The 19,408-nt window shown below is 39.2% G+C and overlaps 1 protein-coding gene across 3 annotated transcripts in view; it reads left to right on the top strand.

Annotated features, from left to right (window-relative positions):
- The window catches only part of ehd4 (EH-domain containing 4), a 143,245-nt gene that overhangs the window by 116,920 nt on the left and 6,917 nt on the right, over positions 1–19,408 (top strand). For all 3 annotated transcript variants that reach the window (XM_079262386.1, XM_079262388.1, XM_079262387.1), the window contains exon 7: positions 11,115–11,279. In XM_079262386.1, coding sequence (XP_079118512.1) covers positions 11,115–11,279 — 165 coding nt within the window. The remainder of the gene's footprint in view (positions 1–11,114; positions 11,280–19,408) is intronic.

Raw genomic sequence — 19,408 nt, 5'->3', positions numbered from 1 at the left:
ACAGCAGAAATTAACATGTTTACAGCAGAAATAATCATGTTTACAGCAGGAATAAACATGTTTACAGCAGAACTATACAAGTTTACAGAAGGATAAAACATGTTTACAGCAGAAAAAATCATGTTTATAGCAGGAATAAACATGTTTACAGCAGGAATAAACATGTTTACAGCAGAAATAAACACGTTTACAGCAGAAATAAACACGTTTACAGCAGAAATAATCATGCTTACAGCAGGAATAAACATGTTTACAGCAGAAAAAACAAGTTTTCAGCAGAAATAAGCATGCTTACAGCAGAAATAAACATGTTTACAGCAGAAATTAACATGTTTACAGCAGAAATAATCATGTTTACAGCAGAAATTAACATGTTTACAGCAGAAATAATCATGTTTACAGCAGGAATAAACATGTTTACAGCAGAACTATACAAGTTTACAGAAGGATAAAACATGTTTACAGCAGAAAAAATCATGTTTATAGCAGGAATAAACATGTTTACAGCAGGAATAAACATGTTTACAGCAGAAATAAACACGTTTACAGCAGAAATAAACACGTTTACAGCAGAAATAAACACGTTTACAGCAGAAATAAACATGTTTACAGCAGAAATAAACACGTTTACAGCAGAAATAATCAGGTTTACAGCAGAAATCATCATGTTTATAGCAGGAATAAACATGTTTACAGCAGAAATAAACACGTTTACAGAAGGATAAAACATGTTTACAGCAGAAATAATCATGTTTATAGCAGGAATAAACATGTTTACAGCAGGAATAAACATGTTTACAGCAGAAATAAACACATTTACAGCAGGAACAAACACGTTTTCAGCAGAAATAAACCTGTTTACAGCAGAAATTAACATGTTTACAGCAGAAATAATCATGTTTACAGCAGGAATAAACATGTTAACAGCAGAAATAAACATGTTTACAGCAGAAATAAACATGTTTACAGCAGAAATAAACACGTTAACAGTAGAAATAAACACGTTTACAGAAGGATAAAACATGTTTACAGCCGAAGTAATCATGTTCATAGCAGGAATAAACATGTTTACAGCAGAAATAAACACGTGTACAGCAGAAATAATCATGTTTACAGCAGAAATTAACATGTTTACAGCAGAAATAATCATGTTTACAGCAGGAATAAACATGTTTACAGCAGAAATAAACACGTTTACAGCAGAAATAAACCAGTTTACAGAAGGATAAAACATGTTTACAGCAGAAATAAACATGTTTACAGCAGAAATAAACACGTTTACAGCAGAAATAAACACATTTAAAGCAGGAACAAACACGTTTTCAGCTGAAATAAACCTGTTTACAGCAGAAATTAACATGTTTACAGCAGAAATAATCATGTTTACAGCAGGAATAAACATGTTGACAGGAGAAATAAACATGTTTACAGCAGAAATAATCATGTTTACAGCAGGAATAAACATGTTAACAGCAGAAATAAACATGTTTACAGCAGAAATAAACACGTTTACAGCAGAAATAAACACGTTTACAGAAGGATAAAACACGTTTACAGCCGAAGTAATCATGTTCATAGCAGGAATAAACATGTTTACAGCAGGAATAAACATGTTTACAGCAGAAATAAACACGTTTACAGCGGAAATAATCATGATTATAGCAGGAATAAACATGTTTACAGCAGGAATAAACATGTTTACAGCAGAAATAAACATGTGTACAGCAGAAATAATCATGTTTACAGCAGAAATTAACATGTTTACAGCAGAAATAATCATGTTTACAGCAGGAATAAACATGTTTACAGCAGAAATAAACACGTTTACAGCAGAAATAAACCAGTTTACAGAAGGATAAAACATGTTTACAGCAGAAATAAACATGTTTACAGAAGGATAAAACATGTTTACAGCAGAAATAAACATGTTTACAGCAGAAATAAACACGTTTACAGCAGAAATAAACACGTTTACAGAAGGATAAAACATGTTTACAGCAGAAATAATCATGTTTATAGCAGGAATAAACATGTTTACAGCAGAAATAAGCATGTTTACAACAGAAATAATCATGTTTACAGCAGAAATAAACACATTTACAGCAGGAATAAACATGTTTACAGCAGAAATAAACACGTTTACAGCAGGAATAAACACGTTTACAGCAGGAATAAACACGTTTACAGCAGGAATAAACACGTTTTCCAGCAGAAATAAACACATTTACAGCAGAAATAAACACATTCACAGCGGAAATAAACACATTTAGAGCAGAAATAATCATGTTTACAGCAGGAATAAACATGTTTACAGCAGAAATAAAGATGTTTACAGCAGGAATAAACATGTTTACAGCAGAAATAATCATGCTTACAGCAGAAATAAACATGTTTACAGCAGGAATAAACATGTTTACAGCAGAAATAATCATGCTTACAGCAGGAATAAACATGTTTACAGCAGAAATTAACATGTTTACAGCAGAAATAAGCATGCTTACAGCAGAAATAAACATGTTTACAGCAGAAATTAACATGTTTACAGCAGAAATAATCATGTTTACAGCAGAAATAAACATGTTTATAGCAGGAATAAACATGTTTACAGCAGGAATAAACATGTTTACAGCAGAAATAAACACGTTTACAGCAGAAATAATCATGTTTACAGAAGAAATTAACATGTTCACAGCAGAAATAATCATGTTTACAGCAGGAATAAACATGTTTACAGCAGGAATAAACATGTTTACAGCAGAAATAATCATGCTTACAGCAGGAATAAACATGTTTACAGCAGAAAAAACAAGTTTTCAGCAGAAATAAGCATGCTTACAGCAGAAATAAACATGTTTACAGCAGAAATTAACATGTTTACAGCAGAAATAATCATGTTTACAGCAGAAATAATCACGTTTATAGCAGGAATAAACATGTTTACAGCAGGAATAAACATGTTTACAGCAGAAATAAACACGTTTACAGCAGAAATAATCAGGTTTACAGAAGAAATTAACATGTTCACAGCAGAAATAATCATGTTTACAGCAGGAATAAACATGTTTACAGCAGGAATAAATATGTTTATAGCAGAAATAAACACGTTTACAGCAGGAATAAACATGTTTACAGCAGGAATAAACATGTTTACAGCAGAAATAATCATGCTTACAGCAGGAATAAACATGTTTACAGCAGAAAAAACAAGTTTTCAGCAGAAATAAGCATGCTTACAGCAGAAATAAACATGTTTACAGCAGAAATTAACATGTTTACAGCAGAAATAATCATGTTTACAGCAGAAATTAACATGTTTACAGCAGAAATAATCATGTTTACAGCAGGAATAAACATGTTTACAGCAGAAATAAACACGTTTACAGCAGAACTATACAAGTTTACAGAAGGATAAAACATGTTTACAGCAGAAAAAATCATGTTTATAGCAGGAATAAACATGTTTACAGCAGGAATAAACATGTTTACAGCAGAAATAAACACGTTTACAGCAGAAATAAACACGTTTACAGCAGAAATAAACACGTTTACAGCAGAAATAATCATGCTTACAGCAGGAATAAACATGTTTACAGCAGAAAAAACAAGTTTTCAGCAGAAATAAGCATGCTTACAGCAGAAATAAACATGTTTACAGCAGAAATTAACATGTTTACAGCAGAAATAATCATGTTTACAGCAGAAATTAACATGTTTACAGCAGAAATAATTATGTTTACAGCAGGAATAAACATGTTTACAGCAGAACTATACAAGTTTACAGAAGGATAAAACATGTTTACAGCAGAAAAAATCATGTTTATAGCAGGAATAAACATGTTTACAGCAGGAATAAACATGTTTACAGCAGAAATAAACACGTTTACAGCAGAAATAAACACGTTTACAGCAGAAATAAACACGTTTACAGCAGAAATAAACATGTTTACAGCAGAAATAAACACGTTTACAGCAGAAATAATCAGGTTTACAGCAGAAATCATCATGTTTATAGCAGGAATAAACATGTTTACAGCAGAAATAAACACGTTTACAGAAGGATAAAACATGTTTACAGCAGAAATAATCATGTTTATAGCAGGAATAAACATGTTTACAGCAGGAATAAACATGTTTACAGCAGAAATAAACACATTTACAGCAGGAACAAACACGTTTTCAGCAGAAATAAACCTGTTTACAGCAGAAATTAACATGTTTACAGCAGAAATAATCATGTTTACAGCAGGAATAAACATGTTAACAGCAGAAATAAACATGTTTACAGCAGAAATAAACATGTTTACAGCAGAAATAAACACGTTAACAGTAGAAATAAACACGTTTACAGAAGGATAAAACATGTTTACAGCCGAAGTAATCATGTTCATAGCAGGAATAAACATGTTTACAGCAGAAATAAACACGTTTACAGCAGAAATAATCATGTTTACAGCAGAAATTAACATGTTTACAGCAGAAATAATCATGTTTACAGCAGGAATAAACATGTTTACAGCAGAAATAAACACGTTTACAGCAGAAATAAACCAGTTTACAGAAGGATAAAACATGTTTACAGCAGAAATAAACATGTTTACAGCAGAAATAAACACGTTTACAGCAGAAATAAACACATTTACAGCAGGAACAAACACGTTTTCAGCAGAAATAAACCTGTTTACAGCAGAAATTAACATGTTTACAGCAGAAATAATCATGTTTACAGCAGGAATAAACATGTTGACAGGAGAAATAAACATGTTTACAGCAGAAATAATCATGTTTACAGCAGGAATAAACATGTTTACAGCAGAAATAAACACGTTTACAGAAGGATAAAACACGTTTACAGCCGAAGTAATCATGTTCATAGCAGGAATAAACATGTTTACAGCAGGAATAAACATGTTTACAGCAGAAATAAACACGTTTACAGCGGAAATAATCATGATTATAGCAGGAATAAACATGTTTACAGCAGGAATAAACATGTTTACAGCAGAAATAAACACGTGTACAGCAGAAATAATCATGTTTACAGCAGAAATTAACATGTTTACAGCAGAAATAATCATGTTTACAGCAGGAATAAACATGTTTACAGCAGAAATAAACACGTTTACAGCAGAAATAAACCAGTTTACAGAAGGATAAAACATGTTTACAGCAGAAATAAACATGTTTACAGAAGGATAAAACATGTTTACAGCAGAAATAAACATGTTTACAGCAGAAATAAACACGTTTACAGCAGAAATAAACACGTTTACAGAAGGATAAAACATGTTTACAGCAGAAATAATCATGTTTATAGCAGGAATAAACATGTTTACAGCAGAAATAAGCATGTTTACAACAGAAATAATCATGTTTACAGCAGAAATAAACACATTTACAGCAGGAATAAACATGTTTACAGCAGAAATAAACACGTTTACAGCAGGAATAAACACGTTTACAGCAGGAATAAACACGTTTACAGCAGGAATAAACACGTTTTCCAGCAGAAATAAACACATTTACAGCAGAAATAAACACATTCACAGCGGAAATAAACACATTTAGAGCAGAAATAATCATGTTTACAGCAGGAATAAACATGTTTACAGCAGAAATAAAGATGTTTACAGCAGGAATAAACATGTTTACAGCAGAAATAATCATGCTTACAGCAGAAATAAACATGTTTACAGCAGGAATAAACATGTTTACAGCAGAAATAATCATGCTTACAGCAGGAATAAACATGTTTACAGCAGAAAAAACAAGTTTTCAGCAGAAATAAGCATGCTTACAGCAGAAATAAACATGTTTACAGCAGAAATTAACATGTTTACAGCAGAAATAAGCATGCTTACAGCAGAAATAAACATGTTTACAGCAGAAATTAACATGTTTACAGCAGAAATAATCATGTTTACAGCAGAAATAAACATGTTTATAGCAGGAATAAACATGTTTACAGCAGGAATAAACATGTTTACAGCAGAAATAATCACGTTTACAGCAGAAATAATCATGTTTACAGAAGAAATTAACATGTTCACAGCAGAAATAATCATGTTTACAGCAGGAATAAACATGTTTACAGCAGGAATAAACATGTTTACAGCAGAAATAATCATGCTTACAGCAGGAATAAACATGTTTACAGCAGAAAAACAAGTTTTCAGCAGAAATAAGCATGCTTACAGCAGAAATAAACATGTTTACAGCAGAAATTAACATGTTTACAGCAGAAATAATCATGTTTACAGCAGAAATAATCACGTTTATAGCAGGAATAAACATGTTTACAGCAGGAATAAACATGTTTACAGCAGAAATAAACACGTTTACAGCAGAAATAATCAGGTTTACAGAAGAAATTAACATGTTCACAGCAGAAATAATCATGTTTACAGCAGGAATAAACATGTTTACAGCAGGAATAAATATGTTTATAGCAGAAATAAACACGTTTACAGCAGGAATAAACATGTTTACAGCAGGAATAAACATGTTTACAGCAGAAATAATCATGGTTACAGCAGGAATAAACATGTTTACAGCAGAAAAAACAAGTTTTCAGCAGAAATAAGCATGCTTACAGCAGAAATAAACATGTTTACAGCAGAAATTAACATGTTTACAGCAGAAATAATCATGTTTACAGCAGAAATTAACATGTTTACAGCAGAAATAATCATGTTTACAGCAGGAATAAACATGTTTACAGCAGAAATAAACACGTTTACAGCAGAACTATACAAGTTTACAGAAGGATAAAACATGTTTACAGCAGAAAAAATCATGTTTATAGCAGGAATAAACATGTTTACAGCAGGAATAAACATGTTTACAGCAGAAATAAACACGTTTACAGCAGAAATAAACACGTTTACAGCAGAAATAAACACGTTTACAGCAGAAATAATCATGCTTACAGCAGGAATAAACATGTTTACAGCAGAAAAAACAAGTTTTCAGCAGAAATAAGCATGCTTACAGCAGAAATAAACATGTTTACAGCAGAAATTAACATGTTTACAGCAGAAATAATCATGTTTACAGCAGAAATTAACATGTTTACAGCAGAAATAATCATGTTTACAGCAGGAATAAACATGTTTACAGCAGAACTATACAAGTTTACAGAAGGATAAAACATGTTTACAGCAGAAAAAATCATGTTTATAGCAGGAATAAACATGTTTACAGCAGGAATAAACATGTTTACAGCAGAAATAAACACGTTTACAGCAGAAATAAACACGTTTACAGCAGAAATAAACATGTTTACAGCAGAAATAAACACGTTTACAGCAGAAATAATCAGGTTTACAGCAGAAATCATCATGTTTATAGCAGGAATAAACATGTTTACAGCAGAAATAAACACGTTTACAGAAGGATAAAACATGTTTACAGCAGAAATAATCATGTTTATAGCAGGAATAAACATGTTTACAGCAGGAATAAACATGTTTACAGCAGAAATAAACACATTTACAGCAGGAACAAACACGTTTTCAGCAGAAATAAACCTGTTTACAGCAGAAATTAACATGTTTACAGCAGAAATAATCATGTTTACAGCAGGAATAAACATGTTAACAGCAGAAATAAACATGTTTACAGCAGAAATAAACATGTTTACAGCAGAAATAAACACGTTAACAGTAGAAATAAACACGTTTACAGAAGGATAAAACATGTTTACAGCCGAAGTAATCATGTTCATAGCAGGAATAAACATGTTTACAGCAGAAATAAACACGTTTACAGCAGAAATAAACACGTTTACAGCAGGAATAAACATGTTTACAGCAGGAATAAACATGTTTACAGCAGGAATAAACATGTTAACAACAGAAATAAACATGTTTACAGCAGAAATAAACATGTTTACAGCAGAAATAAACACGTTAACAGTAGAAATAAACACGTTTACAGAAGGATAAAACATGTTTACAGCCGAAGTAATCATGTTCATAGCAGGAATAAACATGTTTACAGCAGAAATAAACACGTTTACAGCAGAAATAAACACGTTTACAGCAGAAATAAACATGTTTACAGCAGAAATTAACATGTTTACAGCAGGAATAAACATGTTTACAGCAGGAATAAACATGTTTACAGCAGGAATAAACATGTTTACAGCAGAAATGAATATGTTTACAGCAGAAATAATCATGTTTATAGCAGAAATAAACACGTTTACAGCAGAAATAATCATGTTTACAGAAGAAATTAACATGTTTACAGCAGGAATAAACATGTATACAGCAGGAATAAACATGTTTACAGCAGAAATAATCATGTTTACAGCAGGAATAATCATGTTTACAGCAGAAGTAATCATGTTTACAGCAGAAGTAATCATGTTTACAGCAGAAATAATCATGTTTACAGCAGAAATAATCATGTTTAAAGCAGGAATAAACATGTTTACAGCAGAAATAAACATGTTTACAGCAGAAATGAATATGTTTACAGCAGAAATAATCATGTTTATAGCAGAAATAAACACGTTTACAGCAGAAATAATCATGTTTACAGAAGAAATTAACATGTTCACAGCAGAAATAATCATGTTTACAGCAGGAATAAACATGTTTACAGCAGGAATAAACATGTTTACAGCAGAAATAATCATGCTTACAGCAGGAATAAACATGTTTACAGCAGAAAAACAAGTTTTCAGCAGAAATAAGCATGCTTACAGCAGAAATAAACATGTTTACAGCAGAAATTAACATGTTTACAGCAGAAATAATCATGTTTACAGCAGAAATAATCACGTTTATAGCAGGAATAAACATGTTTACAGCAGGAATAAACATGTTTACAGCAGAAATAAACACGTTTACAGCAGAAATAATCAGGTTTACAGAAGAAATTAACATGTTCACAGCAGAAATAATCATGTTTACAGCAGGAATAAACATGTTTACAGCAGGAATAAATATGTTTATAGCAGAAATAAACACGTTTACAGCAGGAATAAACATGTTTACAGCAGGAATAAACATGTTTACAGCAGAAATAATCATGGTTACAGCAGGAATAAACATGTTTACAGCAGAAAAAACAAGTTTTCAGCAGAAATAAGCATGCTTACAGCAGAAATAAACATGTTTACAGCAGAAATTAACATGTTTACAGCAGAAATAATCATGTTTACAGCAGAAATTAACATGTTTACAGCAGAAATAATCATGTTTACAGCAGGAATAAACATGTTTACAGCAGAAATAAACACGTTTACAGCAGAACTATACAAGTTTACAGAAGGATAAAACATGTTTACAGCAGAAAAAATCATGTTTATAGCAGGAATAAACATGTTTACAGCAGGAATAAACATGTTTACAGCAGAAATAAACACGTTTACAGCAGAAATAAACACGTTTACAGCAGAAATAAACACGTTTACAGCAGAAATAATCATGCTTACAGCAGGAATAAACATGTTTACAGCAGAAAAAACAAGTTTTCAGCAGAAATAAGCATGCTTACAGCAGAAATAAACATGTTTACAGCAGAAATTAACATGTTTACAGCAGAAATAATCATGTTTACAGCAGAAATTAACATGTTTACAGCAGAAATAATCATGTTTACAGCAGGAATAAACATGTTTACAGCAGAACTATACAAGTTTACAGAAGGATAAAACATGTTTACAGCAGAAAAAATCATGTTTATAGCAGGAATAAACATGTTTACAGCAGGAATAAACATGTTTACAGCAGAAATAAACACGTTTACAGCAGAAATAAACACGTTTACAGCAGAAATAAACACGTTTACAGCAGAAATAAACATGTTTACAGCAGAAATAAACACGTTTACAGCAGAAATAATCAGGTTTACAGCAGAAATCATCATGTTTATAGCAGGAATAAACATGTTTACAGCAGAAATAAACACGTTTACAGAAGGATAAAACATGTTTACAGCAGAAATAATCATGTTTATAGCAGGAATAAACATGTTTACAGCAGGAATAAACATGTTTACAGCAGAAATAAACACATTTACAGCAGGAACAAACACGTTTTCAGCAGAAATAAACCTGTTTACAGCAGAAATTAACATGTTTACAGCAGAAATAATCATGTTTACAGCAGGAATAAACATGTTAACAGCAGAAATAAACATGTTTACAGCAGAAATAAACATGTTTACAGCAGAAATAAACACGTTTACAGCAGAAATAAACACGTTTACAGCAGAAATAAACATGTTTACAGCAGAAATTAACATGTTTACAGCAGGAATAAACATGTTTACAGCAGGAATAAACATGTTTACAGCAGGAATAAACATGTTTACAGCAGAAATGAATATGTTTACAGCAGAAATAATCATGTTTATAGCAGAAATAAACACGTTTACAGCAGAAATAATCATGTTTACAGAAGAAATTAACATGTTTACAGCAGGAATAAACATGTATACAGCAGGAATAAACATGTTTACAGCAGAAATAATCATGTTTACAGCAGGAATAATCATGTTTACAGCAGAAGTAATCATGTTTACAGCAGAAGTAATCATGTTTACAGCAGAAATAATCATGTTTACAGCAGAAATAATCATGTTTAAAGCAGGAATAAACATGTTTACAGCAGAAATAAACACGTTTACAGCAGAAATAATCATGTTTCCCGCAGAAATAATCATGTTTATAGCCGGAATAAACATGTTTACAGCAGGAATAAACATGTTTTCAGCAGAAAAAACACGTTTAAAGCAGAAATAATCATGTTTACAGCAGAAATAAACACGTTTACAGCAGAAATAAACACGTTTACAACAGAAATAAACATGTTTATAGCCTTGTACAAAAAAAGATCTAAGGTTTACCTTCATGACAACTGTGTGTGTGGGTGTGTGTGGTGGGGCTTTTTTTTTTTTTTTATCACTCATCTGTTTAGAAGTAATTTAATTATTTCGTTATATTTAGGGGTTTGTCCTTTTGATTGCTATCTGCTGATATCCTGATATCCTGCTTCATTGAGGAGGAATGTAGAACAACCTCGGTTTTTAGCCGGTTAACAATGTGACTTAGGGTTAGGGTTAAAACCAGAAGGTCACATCTTTTCCTGGTCCTCTTCCCTCAGGTGCACGCTTACATCATCAGCTACCTGAAGAAGGAGATGCCATCTCTTTTTGGCCGAGAGAAGAAGAAGGAAGAGCTGATCATGAGGCTACCAGAGATCTACACCATCCTTCAGAGAGAGCACCACATCAGCCCTGGAGACTTCCCCAGCGTCGCCAAAATGCAGGTATGGTCAAAGTCCACTGACCAGGTGGAAAGTCTGGCAGGAAGTGTCTTCATCATCATGTCCAGCTGAAAGTAAAAGTCTCTTAGCAACACGGTTGTGGTGGTGATGAAGATGTGATTAATAGTTGTGTTATTGAGGATCATTGTGGATTTACCATCTAGAGAAGGGATCACCAGCCCTGGTCCTCGAGGACCGCTGTCCTGCAGGTTTTTCAAGAGATGCCCAGATATGAAATGACCAGATAGTCACTATTGTGAGAAAAGAACAGATGATGAAATCAGATGTGTTTTCCACATTTCAGGGAGGTTGCGACGGTCGGTACTGCAGCTGGTCTGCAGCTGGTCTGCTGGGCCCACTGAGAGCTTCCCCACCGTGTGTGTGTGTGTGTGTGTGTGTGTGTGTGTGTGTGTGTGTGTGTGTGTGTGTGTGTGTGTGTGTGTGTGTGTGTGTCTTCCTGAACTGGACTTGTAGTTGTCAGATAAATAGTGGATGTTTGAGTTGTTTCAGTCCCCTGGTGAGACGTGTGGTCAGTTCACGGTCAGTGACCTTTTCAAGTCCAGAACATCACTTTTATGAAAATATCCAAAATCATTTTCAGCATTGTAGAAGTGTGTAAATCATTTATATCCAAAACATAGCCAAGGCCTCCAAAGATTCCTTCAGAAACCTGGCGTACAACCAAACGTAGAAAAGTACTTAAAATCCTGATGTATGAATCACTTTGTACTCTTGTTCCCACGTCTTTCACCGATGAATTCCACCTGACTCGGACATGGTCTGCTCCCATTAACACATGCAAATAACAACATTAAACAGCATGTTTCTGCCTTTTAGCCCGAAGAAGCATCAGAACATCAGGCCATAACAGTTAGAATTTCTAAAATAAGTTTTTTATTGATTTACCAAGAAGCAGCGTCATGAATAGCGCTAGTCTGTTCAAGCTACATGTTAGTAAGTAAGTTTTAGTTATATAGGACATTTAATTCAGTTCAGTTCAGCTTTATTTGTATAGCACCACTTCACGACAACGTTGTCTCAGGGCTTTACATCCACATCATTTCAAGCCAATTCATACATATCCTATAATAGAAACCAACTGATTGCATCGAGTCATGACTTGGATCCAATCCCCCATCCTGAGCTGCACGCGGTGACAGTGGGAAGGAAAAAACTCCCCTTTAACAGGAAGAAAACCTCCAGCAGAACCCGGCTCAGGGAGGGCAGCCATCTGCCTTGACTGGTTGGGGTGGAGAGGACAGGAAAGACAGATCAACATGTACAACTGCACTTATTCAGGAAGACCTGCGGAAAAAAGGAGAAATAAGTTATAGATAGCAAGATTGGCATATATTGATTGATGAACTCTGACTCCAGTTTATTTACTGGGAACATACTGGTGTTCCTGTGTGTCCCAGCTGGGTTGCAGCGCTGCAGATGTGGTCAGAGAGGGGGGGGCAGTGGTTCCACCTTGTGTCCTAGCTGCGGTGTCCTCGCAGAGGAACCAATAATTCCCATCAAGGAGGAGGTGCAGAGAGAAATAAACACCACCCTGACAGAAACCACACTAAAGATAAACGTGTGAATAAATGAGAATTCTCCACCTCTGATGTGTTGCATCACTTCTAGACGTAAAGCAGCGGCGTTTGGTTCCAACGTGAGAGGATGATTGACAACACAATCATTCAGATTGGATGATTGTTCAGGTGAACGCAGGCGAAGCGCTGACACCATTTAGTAGCATGTTATGTAGCATCTCCACTGTCTGCACACATCTGCAGCTGTACAACAGGTTTCCTCCTGGGCATGGAGGCACCTCCACCTGCCTCCATCTGCCCGATGGCCGCTACACCACGTCTGGCTGTGGAGAACATAGTTCTGTTCCTCTGCTCTGGGTTGGGAAAAGGAGCGGACCCGACCTGTCAGTCCCTTCCCTTTGGAAGGTGCCGGACTGGAGTCCAGAGTCTCCATGTTCCATGTCCACCAGCAGGGACAGATAAGCCACATTGGGGAGCATTTTATATCCAACCATGACTTCATGTTCTGTATCTGCAGGTGGAGGAAACACCTGATCAGCCTGATGATGAGCTGTTGTCATGGCGATGCGTCATTTTAATGCAATTATTGGATGAGCTTTATTAGTACAGCAGCGGCTGCACGGTGGCACAATGATCAGCACTGTGGCCTCACAGCAAGAAAGTCACTGGTTCAATCCTTGGCTGGGGAGGGGTTTGGTCAGTGGCCTTTCTGTGTGGAGTTTGCATGTTCTCCCCGTGTATGCATGGGTTCTCTCCAATTATCCAGCATCCTCCCACCGTCCAAAGACATGCATGTTGGGGTAATTGGTTACTCTAAATTGCCCCTAGGAGTGAGTGGTTGTTTGTCTCTGTGTGGCCCTGCCATGGACTGGTGAGCTGTCCAGGGTGTACCCTGCCTGTCACCCAAAGCCTGCTGGGATAGGCTCCAGCTTCCCCGCCACCCTGAATTGGATTAAGCGGTTCAGAAAATGAATGAACGAATAGTATGGCAGCTTCTGTTCGACTTATTAACTGTGTGAAATGGCCTTTTGACATGTAGAACGGCTTCGTTTCAGAACACATTTAGTGGTTGATGTTTTATGTGCTGGAAGAACAACATCAAATGTGCTTCTTTTTTTTTTTTTTGCAAATGCTGTTAATGTCCAACATTCTGCGTAAATGTTTATATTTTTGAACAAATGTATTACATTTCACACTATTTCTTTGGTTTTATTTTCTGCCTTTGGTGTCGCCGTTTTTCCAGATGTTGTCGTACGCAAGGGTCAGAGTTGGCGTGGAGGACGTTTTACGGCCAAGTCGTGCTTTTATAAATCCCAAAAGTTGAATATAATTAGCGTACGCCGGGTTTTGTGCGACAGCTTCGTAAATGAGGCCCCTGGACAGGTGGGTGCCGTACATGCAGACTCCAACTCAGGAGATGCTCGTCTCCTGACTATAAAATTTATCACAGAGGAAGGTCTTCAGCTGGATCCTAAAGACAGAGAAGGAGTCAGACTGGGAGCTGGTTCCATAAGAGAGGAGCCTGATAGCTGAAGGTTCTTCCTCCCATCGTTCTCTTAGAGACTCTGGAACCAGAGGTAGACCTGCAGTCTGAGAGCCAGTTCTCTGTATGGAACATATGGAACTATGAGATCTCTGATGGAGCTTGCTCATGGAGAGTTTTATATACAATATACCATGTCTATAATATCCCCCGTCTATAATATCCCATGTCTATAATCCACCATGTCTATAATATACCATGTCTATAATATCCCATGTCTATAATCCACCATGTCTATAATATACCATGTCTATAATATCCCATGTCTATAATATTCCATGTCTATAATATTCCATGTCTATAATATCCCCCGTCTATAATATCCCATGTCTATAATATACCATGTCTATAATATCCCATGTCTATAATATTCCATGTCTATAATATCCCCCGTCTATAATATCCCATGTCTATAATCCACCATGTCTATAATATACCATGTCTATAATATCCCATGTCTATAATATTCCATGTCTATAATATCCCCCGTCTATAATATCCCATGTCTATAATCCACCATGTCTATAATATACCATGTCTATAATATTCCATGTCTTTAATATTCCATGTCTATAATATCCCATGTCTATAACATCCCATGTCTATAATATCCCATGTCTATTATATCCCCAGTCTATAATATCCCAAGTCTATAATATCCCATGTCTATTATATCCCCAGTCTATAATCCACCATGTCTATAATCCACCATGTCTATAATATACCATGTCTATAATACCCCATGTCTATAATATCCCATGTCTATAATATCCCATGTCTATTATATTCTATGCGGCGGTCTGTGCTTCATCCTCTCCCTCCTTTTCCTCCTCTTCATTCTCTCCCTCCTCTTCCTCCTCTTCATCCTCTCCCTCCTCTTCCTCCTCTCCCTCCTCTTCATTCTCTCCCTCCTTTTCCTCCTCTTCATCCTCTCCCTCCTTTCCCTCCTTCCCCTCCTCTTCCTCCTCTCCCTCCTCTCCATCCTCTCCCTCCTCTTCCTCTTTTTCATCCTCTCCCTCCTCTTCATTCTCTCCCTCCTCTTCCTCCTCTCCCTCCTTTTCCTCCTCTTCATCCTCTCCCTCCTTTCCCTCCTTCCCCTCCTCTTCATCCTCTCCCTCCTCTCCCTCCTCTTCCTGTTTTTCATCCTCTCCCTCCTCTTCATCCTCTCCCTCCTCTTCCTCCTCTTCTTCCTCTCCCTCCTCTTCTTCCTCTTCTTCCTCTCCCTCCTTTTCTTCCTCTTCCTCCTCTCCCTCCTCTTCCTGCTCTCCCTCCTCTCCCTCCTCTTCCTCCTTTTCTTCCTCTTCCTCCTTTTCCTCCTCTTCCTCCTCTTCCTCCTCTTCCTCCTTTTCCTCCTTTTCCTCCTCTTCCTCCTCTTCCTCCTTTTCCTCCTTTTCCTCCTTTTCATCCTCTTCCTCCTTTTCATCCTCTCCCTCCTCTTCCTCCTCTCCCTCCTCTCCCTCCTTTTCATCCTCTCCCTCCTCTTCATTCTCTCCCTCCTCTTCCTCCTTTTCATCCTCTTCCTCCTCTTCCTCCTTTTCATCCTCTCCCTCCTCTTCCTCCATTCCCTCCTCTTCCTCCTCTCCCTCCTCTCCCTCCTCTTCATTCTCTCCCTCCTCTTCCTCCTCTCCCTCCTCTTCATCCTCTCCCTCCTCTTCCTCCTCTTCTTCCTCTCCCTCCTCTTCTTCCTCTCCCTCCTCTCCCTCCTCTTCCTCCATTCCCTCCTCTTCCTCCATTCCCTCCTCTTCCTCCTCTCCCTCCTCTCCCTCCTCTTCATTCTCTCCCTCCTCTTCCTCCTCTCCCTCCTCTTCATCCTCTCCCTCCTCTTCCTCCTCTTCTTCCTCTCCCTCCTCTTCTTCCTCTCCCTCCTCTTCCTCCTCTTCTTCCTCTCCCTCCTCTTCATCCTCTTCCTCCTCTTCCTCCTTTTCATCCTCTCCCTCCTCTTCCTCCATTCCCTCCTCTTCCTCCTCTCCCTCCTCTCCCTCCTCTCCCTCCTCTTCATTCTCTCCCTCCTCTTCCTCCTCTTCCTCCTCTTCATCCTCTCCCTCCTCTTCCTCCTTTTCTTCCTCTCCCTCCTCTTCATCCTCTCCCTCCTCTTCCTCCTCTTCTTCCTCTCCCTCCTCTCCCTCCTCTTCATCCTCTCCCTCCTCTCCCTCCTCTTCTTCCTCTTCTTCCTCTCCCTCCTTTTCTTCCTCTTCCTCCTCTCCCTCCTCTTCCTGCTCTCCCTCCTCTCCCTCCTCTTCCTCCTTTTCTTCCTCTTCCTCCTTTTCCTCCTCTTCCTCCTCTTCCTCCTCTTCCTCCTTTTCCTCCTTTTCCTCCTCTTCCTCCTTTTCCTCCTTTTCCTCCTTTTCATCCTCTTCCTCCTTTTCATCCTCTCCCTCCTCTTCCTCCTCTCCCTCCTCTCCCTCCTTTTCATCCTCTCCCTCCTCTTCCTCCTCTTCCTCCTTTTCATCCTCTCCCTCCTCTTCCTCCATTCCCTCCTCTTCCTCCTCTCCCTCCTCTCCCTCCTCTTCATTCTCTCCCTCCTCTTCCTCCTCTCCCTCCTCTTCATCCTCTCCCTCCTCTTCCTCCTCTTCTTCCTCTTCTTCCTCTCCCTCCTCTTCCTGCTCTACCTCCTCTCCCTCCTCTTCTTCCTCTCCCTCCTCTTCCTCCTCTTCATCCTCTCCCTCCTCTTCCTCCTTTTCTTCCTCTCCCTCCTCTTCTTCCTCTCCCTCCTCTTCCTGCTCTACCTCCTCTCCCTCCTCTTCTTCCTCTCCCTCCTCTTCCTCCTCTTCATCCTCTCCCTCCTCTTCCTCCTTTTCTTCCTCTCCCTCCTCTTCATCCTCTCCCTCCTCTTCCTCCTTTTCTTCCTCTTCATCCTCTCCCTCCTCTTCCTCCTCTTCTTCCTCTCCCTCCTCTTCCTCCTTTTCTTCCTCTCCCTCCTCTTCATCCTCTCCCTCCTCTTCCTCTTCTTCATCCTCTCCCTCCTCTTCCTCCTTTTCTTCCTCTTCATCCTCTCCCTCCTCTTCCTCCTCTTCTTCCTCTCCCTCCTCTTCATCCTCTCCCTCCTCTTCCTCCTTTTCTTCCTCTCCCTCCTCTTCCTGCTCTCCCTCCTCTCCCTCCTCTTCATCCTCTCCCTCCTCTTCCTCCTTTTCTTCCTCTCCCTCCTCTCCCTCCTCTTCATCCTCTCCCTCCTCTTCATCCTCTTCCTGCTCTCCCTCCTCTTCATCCTCTTCATCCTCTCCCTCCTCTTCCTCCTTTTCCTCCTCTTCCTCCTTTTCCTCCTCTCCCTCCTCTCCCTCCTTTTCCTCCTTTTCATCCTCTCCCTCCTCTTCCTCTTTTCATCCTCTTCATTCTCTCCCTCCTCTTCCTCTTTTCCCTCCTCTTCCTCCTCTCCCTCCTTTTCATCCTCTTCCTCCTCTTCCTCCTTTTCATCCTCTTCCTCCTCTTCCTCCTTTTCATCCTCTCCCTCCTCTTCCTCCTTTTCATCCTCTTCCTCCTCTTCCTCCTTTTCATCCTCTCCCTCCTCTTCCTCCTTTCCCTCCTCTTCCTCCTCTCCCTCCTTTTCATCCTCTTCCTCCTCTTCTTCCTTTTCATCCTCTCCCTCCTCTTCCTCCTTTTCATCCTCTTCCTCTTCTTCCTCCTTTTCCTCCTCTCCCTCCTCTTCCTCCTTTTCCTCCTCTCCCTCCTCTTCCTCCTCTCCCTCCGCTTCCTCCTTTTCCTCCTCTTCATCCTCTCCCTCCTCTTCCTCCTCTCCCTCCTCTTCCTCCTCTCCCTCCTCTTCCTCCTTTTCATCCTCTCCCTCCTCTTCCTCCTCTCCCTCCTCTTCATCCTCTCCCTCCTCTTCCTCCTCTTCTTCCTCTCCCTCCTCTTCCTGCTCTCCCTCCTCTCCCTCCTCTTCATCCTCTCCCTCCTTTTCCTCCTCTTCCTCCTTTTCATCCTCTCCCTCCTCTTCCTCCTCTCCCTCCTCTTCCTCTTTTCCCTCCTCTTCCGCCTCTCCCTCCTTTTCATCCTCTTCCTCCTCTTCCTCCTTTTCATCCTCTTCCTCCTCTTCCTCCTTTTCATCCTCTCCCTCCTCTTCCTCCTTTTCATCCTCTTCCTCCTCTTCCTCCTTTTCATCCTCTCCCTCCTCTTCCTCCTCTCCCTCCTCTTCCTCCTCTCCCTCCTTTTCATCCTCTCCCTCCTTTTCATCCTCTTCCTCCTCTTCCTCCTTTTCATCCTCTCCCTCCTCTTCCTCCTTTTCATCCTCTTCCTCCTCTTCCTCCTTTTCATCCTCTCCCTCCTCTTCCTCCTTTTCCTCCTCTCCCTCCTCTTCCTCCTTTTCCTCCTCTCCCTCCGCTTCCTCCTTTTCCTCCTCTTCATCCTCTCCCTCCTCTTCCTCCTCTCCCTCCTCTTCCTCCTTTTCATCCTCTCCCTCCTCTCTTCCCTTTTCATCCTCTTCATTCTCTCCCTCCTCTTCCTCCTCTCCCTCCTCTCCCTCCTCTTCATCCTCTCCCTCCTCTTCCTCCTCTTCTTCCTCTCCCTCCTCTTCCTGCTCTCCCTCCTCTCCCTCCTCTTCATCCTCTCCCTCCTCTTCCTGCTCTCCCTCCTCTCCCTCCTCTTCATCCTCTCCCTCCTCTTCCTGCTCTCCCTCCTCTTCCTGCTCTCCCTCCTCTCCCTCCTCTTCATCCTCTCCCTCCTCTTCCTCCTCTTCTTCCTCTTCCTGCTCTCCCTCCTCTTCCTGCTCTCCCTCCTCTCCCTCCTCTTCATCCTCTCCCTCCTCTTCCTCCTCTTCTTCCTCTCCCTCCTCTTCCTGCTCTCCCTCCTCTCCCTCCTCTTCATCCTCTCCCTCCTCTTCATCCTCTCCCTCCTCTTCCTCCTTTTCTTCCTCTCCCTCCTCTTCCTGCTCTCCCTCCTCTTCATCCTCTCCCTCCTCTTCCTCCTTTTCTTCCTCTTCCTCCTCTTCCTGCTCTCCCTCCTCTCCCTCCTCTTCATCCTCTCCCTCCTCTTCCTCCTTTTCTTCCTCTTCCTCCTCTCCCTCCTCTTCCTGCTCTCCCTCCTCTTCCTCCTCTTCATCCTCTCCCTCCTCTCCCTCC

The sequence above is a fragment of the Telmatherina bonti genome, assembly GCF_933228915.1.
Source record: "Telmatherina bonti genome assembly, chromosome: 22".
NCBI classification, from domain to species: Eukaryota; Metazoa; Chordata; class Actinopteri; order Atheriniformes; family Telmatherinidae; genus Telmatherina; species Telmatherina bonti.
This window is presented reverse-complemented; position numbering and strand designations above follow the sequence as displayed.